Genomic DNA, 11,378 nt, shown 5'->3' on the forward strand with positions numbered 1-11,378 from the left:
GTATGTATGTATGTATGTATGTATGTATGTATGTAAAATATATATATATAAAATGTTATTAATTATTCACCTAAAACTATCACATCATTAAAAGGGATATAGAAACTGCACAGATTTGCTTGCCTCCCCCCCCATCTCCTCCCCAGGAGCCGTACCTCACTTGCCTCGATGGTCCCCACTTGTTTGAAGATGATATCATAAATTCCATGGTGCACATACATCTAAAAGGGATAAAAACATTTATCAGAAATGCACGGCACGTAATTAAACTTGGGATTATGCTGACGGTATTGCTACACTTGTACAGGCTGACATTCAATAGTGCCTGCAGGGGTTAAGGTAAGAAGGCCATGACAAGGAAAAGAGAAAGGTCAATGCTGGAGCAAGGCTAATTTCCTTACCTCCACTGCTTGCTTCATCAAATTCATCTGACCCTCTTGCTTGGCAATAGACCTCTGCAGAACACAGGGTGATGGTTATAGAACAGAAACATACTTCCAAATAATATACTACATTCATGTATCTGTATCATTTACAACAGCTAAGGTGGAGTGATTGAAAGTTTTTTCATCCTCTTAGAACAGTCACAGAAGACAGACCTGACCTCAACCCGTCCTGATACCAGATACAGTATTACAAGAAAATAAAGGCCTTTCGCAGATTTCTGTGTGTTGGAAATATAAAAAACACGCCTACCGTTAATTGCTTTTCTTGGAATTCTCCTCGACATTCCCTTAAAAGTATACCAAAAACGTTTTCCCCCCCATTTTGAATGGTGAAAACTCTGAGGAGGGAATTTATCAACACTGGAAACAGAGAGAATCTGGAGCAGTTGCCCATGGCAACCAATCAGCATCTCCCTTCAGTTTGCTCAGGTAAGGATTTGAAAATGAGACAGAGAAGCTGATTGGTTGCTGTGCAAATCGTCTCCAGATTTTGTCTGATCCAGTTTTGATAAATTCCTCCCGGTGTCTTTTTATTTCCTACCCACAACAGGAAGTGAGAGCAAATGTCACCCATTGGGAGATTTACCCTCCATTCCTGCTCTGGATTTTGCCACATCACCTGGAGAAACAGAGGGAAGAAGGAGATGGCAATAAATATTTGACCACACTTTCCAAAACTAAATAAAGGTTTTGGCTTTAGATACTCTTTCCCATAAGGTCTATTGCCTGGGGACAGCAGGAGCAAGGTAAAAAGACCCGGCCCTACCTCTCCTTTTCCATGGAGTAAGTCCATATAACTCAATTTTAGGTAAACTTAGTTTTGCTTTTTCAGTTCATCCTCCATGAAAGCCCCTTAACTGACCGAAAACCATTGATTAAGATGAGTGGAAATTCACAGAGGCACCAATGTAAGGGCTATTGCCTGGGGACAGCAGGAGCAAGGTTAAAAAAAAGACCCGGCCCTACCTCTCCTCTTTAATGGAGCAAGTCCATATAACTCAATTTTAGGTAAAATGTTCTTTTGCTTTTTCAGTTCATCCTCCGGGACAGCCCCTTAACTGACCGAATCTCATTGATTAACATGATTAGAAAAACACAGAACCGCCCAACTTAAGTCTCTACAGAAGGTATGGAACCCGATAAATCAACTGTCCACAAGCTGTCCCATGAAAAGAAAGAAAATGCTAAAAGGTGGGGAGTTCAAAACTTTTAGACTTCATATTTCCTAAGTCAGGTCATAGGGGTCAAAAGTCTGATGCCAAAGGTCGTCATGGTGGATGAACTGAAAACCAGAGATTTTCCATGATAACTTTTCCGAAACAGGTCAGAGGACAAAAGCAGATTTCTGTATGGTTCTGCGGGTAACACATTTCCCCACTCTCTATAAATGAAGCCTTCTGACTGTGTGTTGGGAATTTGGGAAACTATATTCTGAAGGTGTGATTGCGGTAGGGAAATGAAGGAATTAAAATACTTACCAAGTGTGAGTCTCGGAGCAAATGCTGGAGGCATTTTGTGTAAAGGGCATTAACAGAGTCCTAGAAGGAACAAACACATAATATATATTATTAGAGCTCAACTCGGGACAAACAGTTGAAATGCATATATAAAAGCCCACCTGGCAGGATCACAGAGTATCAGAACAGGCTCCAGAAGTACATTGCAGGTGCCTACACATTCCTTTACATGCCTTCTTCTGTACCCCACATTCTGAAGAGCTTACACAAGCAAGAATTGACACTTTCTGGTAAGGATGTCCATCATAGTGATGGGTCAATAGAAGCATTTCGTGTAGTGTGTACCGCTACCAGGAAGTTTCAAACACTTGTCTTGTGTAGCACTCAGGATTCCCGAGCCCCCGGGTAGCATAAAAATGACATGTACAGAATTCATAGTCTGCTCCTTAGGGCGGTTAGGCTGAGGAAGATGGGATGGCTACTCTTGCCACCAGCAGCATCCTTGATGATGTTATCAAGAGCCTGTCCAATGAGACTGTGTCCCTCGAAAGGCCACGTGGTTTCACACGGGCTCTGCAGTCTGGCACTTTGTCTAAAGCGCCCCATACATACTGAATTGACATGACACATGCATGAAATGAGACGGGAGGCTTCCAGCAAACCGACGGCTACAGCCATCTGCTCCATGCGTTCCATAAACGAGGGATCAACTAGGGTAACTTGGACCGGCCGGACATGGGTTCGACAACATAAGGCCACAGCCAGGATCGGATAGAGGTCCGACAAGCTTATAGCTTGGGTCCTTAAAGACAGATGCATCCCCCTACTGGAATAGAAGGTGCAACACAAACGAAAAGGCAAATTGTTACTGCAGCCAACGGAACATCATTGTCCAATCCTAGGACTGAATGTTTCAGGCACTGGGAGAGGGTGTGGGGAAGTACTTCTGTAGCCCACACACACACTATAGGCATGTGTCAGGAAGAGCACACACTACTATGCTACTATAGACACAGACAGGCACTCAGCATACGAGGACACTCACAATATAATGCCGAAGACTCCTCCTTTCGTGGACTTTAAACGCGTTGCGGAATGAGGTGATGTTTTTGTCGAATCGATCGGTGTGTTTCCCCAGGAATTCCCTCACATCCTCGATGTTTTTTAAAGTGCAGGTATTGGGCGGTGCAGTGGTAGGTTGATCTGTAATCATTAAAATGTTAAATGAGTGGCTGGGTAAGACCGTACTCTGTTGCAATGAGAAAGTGACAAACGTTTATACTGCACAAAGTTGTCATTTATTTTTCCGAACTGATAGGAGCTTTGGGTGGATGTAGCTTTAACAACACATGACAAATACCAGTATCCAGGAATTCCTCCATAAGGCATCCATGCTTGTCCCTCTCTCATCTTACCTGTCCCTTAGATAAAACTTGTAGCCAAACTCCTCCCAGTTAAAAAGGAGAACTATGGGGTTAAGGCTTTTCCCCGTAGTTCTCCTTAGGGTAACGGGAGGACACAAACTAGCATCCTCCCGTCACCCTAGGCTCAGTATACCACGAGCTGTGTATACTGAGACCGCCACAGCCGAAGCGGATCCCGACAATTGTGCCGGGATCCGCCCAGCTGCATGAGTCACAGCTGGCTCTGCCTATCTAGAAGCCGATGCCAGCTGTACCCGCCCCCTCCCCCGTCCGTTCCGCCAGTCAGCGCTGGAGGATCGGAGCGGGGAGGGGGGAATCCAGCCCCTCCCCTGTCATGGCAGAGAGCCGTGACAGGATCGAGAGGTGAGCGAACGCCGGTATGTGTTCGCTCACCTCCCGATCTACTGGACCGACCTGCAACAGTGTCATTGTCACAGGTCGGCTAGAACTATGAGGTGAGTGAAAAGCACTCACCTCATAGTTCTCCTTTAAGAGAATTTTCATTCAAGAAAAAAATGCTCTAACATGCCATCAAAGAGTTACAAAGTAAAACACCAAAGCGTTTAGGCTCCAATAGAAGCCAAGGTTCACCTGCTTAATGTGACCAGTTAGCCCCATGATAAAGACACAGTGGTTGGGTTCATCTTCATCAGGAACAGTGAATGGAGGTGGCATGCCTGCTCCTTCTACCCTCTGTGCTATACAGAAGAAACAACAATGGCTTCAAGACTGCAAGGTGGTGGCAAGCATGCATGACCCATCAAAGGAAAACGGAAGAGCTACTCAACTTCCTTCCCAACAACATGTACTTACCTTTCCACCCAGGACTGGGGAAAGAAAACCCTGCGTACACCACAAACCATCTTGCCAGCTTATGCAAGGATTTAACTTCTTCCCTTTGACGCAACTGGGCCAATCACAATGCAACTTGTGCTGTAACCTGAGAGAGGCAGCAAGTCATATTGCTCCATTGCTTGTGTTTCATTTGCTCCTGGTGGCTGAACGGAGCTCCGAGGAAGCAAAGGAAAGTACATGCTGCTGGGGAGGGTGTGGAATTAAGGGACCCTTTTCATTTTCCCTTCATGGGCAATGGGTCACTTTAGACAACAACATAGCCGTTGATGTTTAAGAACTCTTTATTTATTTTAAAGAGATCCTTCAAGAAAACTAAAATTGGGAGGCGTTCTTTGTCTTTCTTGGAGTTCTGCTACAACCAAAATATAATAATTTCAGGCATGTTATAAAGCTCAACAACATAGAGTTTTGTAGGTGTCATTATCAAGTGCTTTATTAGCTGCAGGAACACAATTCAGAGGTGGAAGGAAGGCTACACATACCTGGATTCTCATCTTTTTCTAGTGACCGGGCAATGCACAGGACACTGAAACTCTGCTCCTTATCATTGTAGAAGGTCTCCTCAAACAGGATGGGTATGGAGAGAGAGAAGGCGAAACCAGTGCCCAACTTGACCTGGGTCCCCTGAATAAAAACCTCCTGCAAAATACAAGACAGACTCAAAGGCATTTGATACGGTACCTGACAAGCGCTTACTTCACAAGCTAAGGGCTATGGGCATAGATGAGGTGGTGTGTACGTGGATAGAGAACTGGCTACGGGAACGTGTCCAGAGAATATCTGTAAATGGCACCTTTTCGGACTGGGCTAGTGTAATGAGCGGTGTGCCTCAAAGATCTGTGCTGGGTCCGATACTGTTCAACCTATTCATTAATGACATCGGGGAGGGAATAAATAGCCATGTTTCCGTGTTTGCAGACGATACAAAAATAGGGAGGGTACTAGAAACGGATCGTGACAATATAACATTGCAGGAGGACCTGGATAAAATAGGGGGAGGGGCAATACTATGGCAGATGAGGTTTAATGTCAATAAATGCAAAGCAATGCACTTTGGACATAAAAATAAATAAATAGGCTATACAATCATGGGTATGCCGCTAGAGAAATAGAAAAAGATTTGGGGGTCATTGTAGACCACAAACTGAATGGTAGCTTGCAGTGCCAAGCTGTGGTAAAGAAAGCTAGCAGGGTCTTGTCCTGTAATAAAAAGGGGATGTATTGCAGGGACAAGTCTATAATTGTGCCTCTATATAGATCGTTGGCTCGGCCACATCTGGACTACGCGGTCCAGTTTTGGTCGCCTGACCAAGGGATGTCCTTGAACTGGAGAGAGTCCAGCGGAGGGCAACAAAACTAATTAGGGGAATGGAGGACCAGAGCTTTGAGACAAGGAGGAGGGGGAGGGGCTGGAGGACCAGAGCTATGAGTCAAGGCTTCTGACCTTAAACATGTTTACGCTGGAATTAAGGAGATTAAGGGGGGGGATATGATTTTCATGTACAAGATGTTCAATGGTGACAGCAACATTGGCAACAAACTGTTTGAGATTAACTCCATTACAAAGACTAGAGGCCACCACCTAAAGTTGGGGGAGAAAAATTTCCAGCACAATGGGCGAAGGGGGTTCTTTACAGTAAGAGCGGTTAAGGTCTTGAACTCACTGCCACCGGCAGTGATTTCAGCCAAGAGTGTAGATTTGTTCAAGAAACGTTTGGACAATTTCTTGAGGGTCCGTAATATCCAGGGATACCAGTATCCCCAAGAATGAGATGATGCGTGGACCTATATGGGTTGGACTTGATGGACGTATGTCTTTATTCAACCCCAAATACTATGTAACTATGTAACTATGTAAGACTGAAATTTGTTTTTCTGGATTCCAGCACTAAAGTCCCAACGACTGCTGAATTCAATTGCTTCTGGGTCTGTGTGTGCACATCAGTGCAAGCGATGTGGATTTGAAGAGAGATCGTGTAATTCGTAAAAAAAAAAAAAAGAAGAAGAAGTGCATCTGAAAATTGCTAAAAAACAGACGCACAGTGAACCAGTAGTACCAGTGTTAGCACTCTTCTAGGGTACTATACGTCTATGCACAAGCTTTGTCCCTCTAGGGCAGGAAATGCATGTGGGGCAGTCAGCAGGTGAAAACTGCACAAGGGAAAACCTGCATTACAAAAGCAAATATCTCAGCATATGCAAACAAGGTCATTTCAGTGGTATTTGCCTTCTTTTCAGATTATTTTAAGATGCTTCCAAGTTAAAGAACTCCAGGCAATGTAAAAATTAAACCTTGCAGTGGGGCTACCACCACACAACAAACGTAACTGCACATTTGGGTCTAGGAGTAGCTCCATTGCAAGGGTTAATTTTTACATTGCCTGGAGTTCTTTAACCATCCAAGATGCTTCACAGGTGCATTTGTTCTCCCTCAAAGCTGTTTCAAGCTTCTCTGGCATGCCCACTGACTTGGGGAGGAAAGCAGTTCTAAGGCAAAACAAAAGCCCATGTACACAGGTCCTTACTTCAACCATTGCCATCAGTCCCTGCCCCATGCATGATCCAACATCCCCACCACAATTATACTCTAGTACGCACATGAATTGTCATATTAAACCATGCAGATGTAGATAGTGTCCTAGGGGGCAATAAAACCTGAGACCTGAAACTGCAAGGCAGGAATGTCAAACGCTCATTTATCATTTGCACTACCCTACGGTGCTGCATCACTAAAAAAAACTGGCACAGGTCCTCAAATCAGAGGTCCATCCTCAAAAAAAGGTCCTCAAATCAGAGGTCCATCCTCAAAAAAAGGTCCTCAAATCAGAGGTCCATCCTCAAAAAAAAGGTCCTCAAATCAGAGGTCCATCCTCAAAAAGGTCCTCAAATCAGAGGTCCATCCTCAAAAAAGGTCCTCAAATCAGAGGTCCATCCTGAAAAAGGTCCTCAAATCAGAGGTCCATCCTCAAAAAGGTCCTCAAATCAGAGGTCCATCCTCAGAGCACAGATTTGGACAATACCCATCACAACTACCAGCAAGAACTGTAATTGTCCTTACCTTTCCATCCTCGGTCAGAAAGCCTCCTTCGTTGGGTTTCAGAACATATGATTCAAAGTAGCAGCCAGCGAATAAACTGCTCGTTATGCTCCCCTTACAAGGCACCAGAACCTGCAGGAACAAGACAGACGATAAAATATTACTGGGACAGACACAAGACTATAGGGTTCAAACATTGACATTCCGAGGACAAATAGTATTACAGCTGGATTTCAGTTCAACCCCCTAACGTCAGTCATTCCCCCGTTTCTATCTGGAGGCCAATTGGCATGCATTTTAATAATTTTGGTCACATGACACACAAGGTCTTCTTCACCTCCTCTCTGGTGCTCGGTGGTCCTCAATGATATAAAGTGTCGCTGACCCTGTGACATCAGCTCCTTATTATGCATCACTGTACTGTGTGACCAGGGCACTGCGATGATGTGCCTCCAGACGGGTGGCAGAATGACACCCCGGGCTCACAAGGAGTAGCTTGATTCAACCTGAAAAAGGGCTGACACTGGTTCACTGTGGGGGAAGGCGAGTGTTGTAATGAAATCCAATTTTTTTTTTCCAATGCTGGACTTCTCGTTTAAACTGAAATTAAAAAGTTGGAATTCGACTTAAATTCGAGGGGCCTCAAGCTGCACGAACTTCGGCCACGTCATCATGACTGGTCTGAAATTTGACCAGCGTATGGTCATCTTTATGCCTCTCAAGGACTCCAGCAGTGAGATATCCCAACAGAATCAATAGATTCCACCCAATTAAAGTAATATTTTGCTGTCTTTTTGAAGGGAAATATTGGATTCCGGGGGCCTTATTTTTGCCCCAAAGCAACGGGTACACTTTATTGGAATCCTATTAGCAGCTACTCGCCATCTCTTCGCTTCTTTGCCAACCTGTTTACCCACTAGGCAGGAAGAGGAAGCCCCAACCCCCGAGGGACAGCAATGGGTGTAGTTTGTGTAGTAAGATGGTGGAATGTCTAACGTACTCTGTAGTTGTCTTCATGATTCTGTCTCTGGTGAGTAACATGTGGCACGCCCAGGTGACAGAGCTTGTAAATGTCCCGATATGCACGTCCCTAACATTGGCTTAGTGGTTAGCACTTCTGCCTTGCAGCACTGGGCTCACCAGTTTGAACCCTGGTCAATATGTCACCCTAATGAAGGGACCCTACGTGGCCCCGAAACGTTGGTCTTGCATGCGACACACTTCATTACTTTCAAGACTTCATAGATCACGGATGGCGCCGTGCGGCATCACTCCGAGCACCGCGGTTCACCATGTGGTCCTTATTGGTGTAAGGAGTGCAGGGGATACATCTGGACACTGTGAATCCCAGTCAGGACACTATCTGCAAGGAGTTTGCATGTTCTCCCTGTGCTTGTGTGGGTTTCTTTTCCGACACTCCAAAGACACGCTGGTTAATTGGCTCCTGTCTAAATTGGTCCTGTATACATCTGTGATAGAGACCTCAGATTGTAAGCTCCTTGGGGGCAGGGACTGATGTGAATGTGCATTATGTAAATTGTTGGCGTCATATAGATACCTGCAGTAAATAAATAGCGAAATTCTAGATCAGAGGTTGGCAATCTCGACACTCCAGCTGTACGGAAACTAAAAATCCCATGATGCCTCTGTCTCTGGGAGTCATGCCCATGGCTGTCACTCTTGCATTGCCTCATGGGACTTGTAGTTCTGCAATAGCTGGCATGCCGAGATAGCCCACCCCTGTTCAAAATAGCCCATTCCAGATTCATCTTTTGATCTGTGCCATTTGCTCTATAAAGCAATATCAGATCATTTCAGTGAACGGGCCAAACTCAAATACTATAATGAAGTAGAACTTCTTCTATTCAATCTGTCTGAAGCCGTCCTTTGAATCTAATAGGGCGAGAAATTAGATTATTTCACGCCCTATTAGCCTTGCAGTCGCACCCACGGAGGCGAATTGAAGATTAGGCCTTGTAAATTGGGAGCGATTCCGCCCGTCAGCTGACGTGTAAAAAGCTTCGGAATATTAACACCGCACCGATACATATGTTCTCATAAACAGGATATGAATCGCAGGGCGGCGACACCAGGAAAGAGTTCACACTGACACTAGAAATAATGGAGCTCTCAGTATAGACTGCGATTGTCAGCACGGAATGAAAACCTCTTTGCTGCCTCCTGGGGAACAAGCACGCCGACTTCTCCTTAAATAGAACAGGGACGTGCTCAGTCTACTGTCTATTGAAGAGTCACAAGATTAAACACAAGGCGGGACGTGGCTGACAGCGCTGGCTGGCCAAGGTCAAGGACTTCATTAGCCACATATAGAATAAAAGGGAGCCGAGTCTACAGATTGCAGGATACAGGCCAACCAAGGCAAAAGCGATCATTGACCTTCTGTAAATCATCATTGGTTTTAAATTCACCCCCAAGGAGCCATCTCTAGTCCTGCAGACAATCACACATCTTTGGACCCTCTGTGCCAGCGGCTGGCCTCTGTCTTCAATAAAGGGGACCTTACAGCGTCAAAGCATGTCGGGGGGGAGCCAGCAACAGGGCTACCATGGAGCAGCTGAAATTCGAAGAGTGTGTGTGTGTGAGTGTGTGTGTGTGTGTGGCCCTCATCAGCAAACCCCGCCCCATCATGTCATGTGCCATCTAGAAGATTTTTTTAACAATGTGCCCATGTTGGTTGGTTTCAGATAGCGGAATGTCTAATGGGGCATTGCAATCTGACAGCCGTGGCAGATGCATGAAGAGATTTGTAGTTTCAGCACAGCTGGAGTGCCAAGGTTGCCTACCCCGATCTAGAATTTTGCAATATATTTTGTTATAGGGGTGTACTCAAGTCTGTTGGTTTAAGTGGAATGTCTAAGGCCTCATTCACACGAGAAACGGCCGGCGCGTACAGCTCCGTGCACGGCCGCATCGGGCAGCTCCCGGGAAGGACAGGTGTTGCGTGTGATTAGTAAGCAGCCCCCGTCCTCTATGGGAATACGCGGCCGTACGCTGCCCTACGCTCACCTGCCCCGCACGTCCTTACTGTCTCCGTACTCGTACGCTGACAGGATGGATCCTGTCTGCGTCCGAGCCGGGGCACCCGTACTTGGGGTGAGCGTACGGCGGCGTAGTCTCATGGAGAAGGACGGGGGCTGCGTACTAATCACACGCAGCACACGTCCTTTCCGGGAGCTGCCCGATACGGCCCTGCATGCAGCTGTACGTGCCGCCCATTTCTCGTGTGAATGAGGCCTAAAAAAAAGGTACTCTGTAGTCGTCTTCATGATTCTGTCACTAGTAACACGTGGCTCGCGCCGCTTCACTTCCACCTCGGACAAGAAAGAGATTGCAATCGGCCTGCATAGGCACCCATTGATGTCCCTCGGGGGCGGGGCTTCCTCTTCAATCCTAGCAGCCAAACAAATCAGCAAAGAAACTAAGGGATGGAGAGTAGCTACTAAAAGGCTTCCATTAAAGTGTACCTGTGTTTGTTCTGGGGCAGAAAGGAAGCTGTGGGAATCCAATACTTCCCATCAAAAAGATGTAAAATAGGACTTTATTGGGTGGAATCTATTGATTTTGTTGAGATATCTCACCACTGGGGTGCCGGGGAGGGGTTAGGCTGACCTTGCACTGGTCATATTTATCCTGCCGTCTTGGCCAAAGCACAACCAGTTTGTGGCCCTCATGCGAGCTTCCCCCACCCCAAGTTCTACCAATGTCAAAAGAGGTGGTTTGATCATTCTTGGCTGAACAGTGGCTGCAGCCAATCAGTGGGTCTGAATGAGAAAAAAAAAAGGAAGAGTGTATGGCCAGCTTAAAAAGGAGAACTATGGGGTCAGGGCTTTTCCCCATAGTAATCTCCTTTAAGCACCAAAGTTGGCCCTTTACGAGCTAGATGTGTACCTATAAAAATCACACACTCTACCCAGAAGAAGTAAAACTAATTATTTATACATTTACAATACCATATACGTCATTATACAACTTTTATATAAATTGTAATATTTTTCTTTTTTTGGAAAAAAAACCCCCCACACCACTGCAACAGGAAGTAACAGCTGCCCGACCATTGCTCACCCGCCGTGCAGGGTAATGATGCATGGTGACAATTCTAATTAACTCCAGACTTAAAGGGCAACCGTGACATCCATCC

At 45.7% G+C, this 11,378-nt stretch overlaps 1 protein-coding gene across 1 annotated transcript in view; it reads right to left on the reverse strand.

Moving 5' to 3' along the window:
- ANKRD27 (ankyrin repeat domain 27) overlaps positions 1-11,378 on the reverse strand; it is a 41,361-nt gene that overhangs the window by 29,627 nt on the left and 356 nt on the right. The window contains exons 2-7 of the mRNA XM_018570005.1: positions 7,241-7,351; positions 4,665-4,821; positions 2,949-3,106; positions 1,925-1,984; positions 402-455; positions 156-221 (exon numbers count right to left, since the gene is read on the reverse strand). Coding sequence (XP_018425507.1) covers positions 156-221; positions 402-455; positions 1,925-1,984; positions 2,949-3,106; positions 4,665-4,821; positions 7,241-7,351 — 606 coding nt within the window. The remainder of the gene's footprint in view (positions 1-155; positions 222-401; positions 456-1,924; positions 1,985-2,948; positions 3,107-4,664; positions 4,822-7,240; positions 7,352-11,378) is intronic.

This window comes from Nanorana parkeri, unplaced genomic scaffold (genome assembly GCF_000935625.1).
Source record: "Nanorana parkeri isolate BGI_ZX_2015 unplaced genomic scaffold, ASM93562v1 scaffold1441, whole genome shotgun sequence".
Taxonomy (NCBI): Eukaryota; Metazoa; Chordata; class Amphibia; order Anura; family Dicroglossidae; genus Nanorana; species Nanorana parkeri.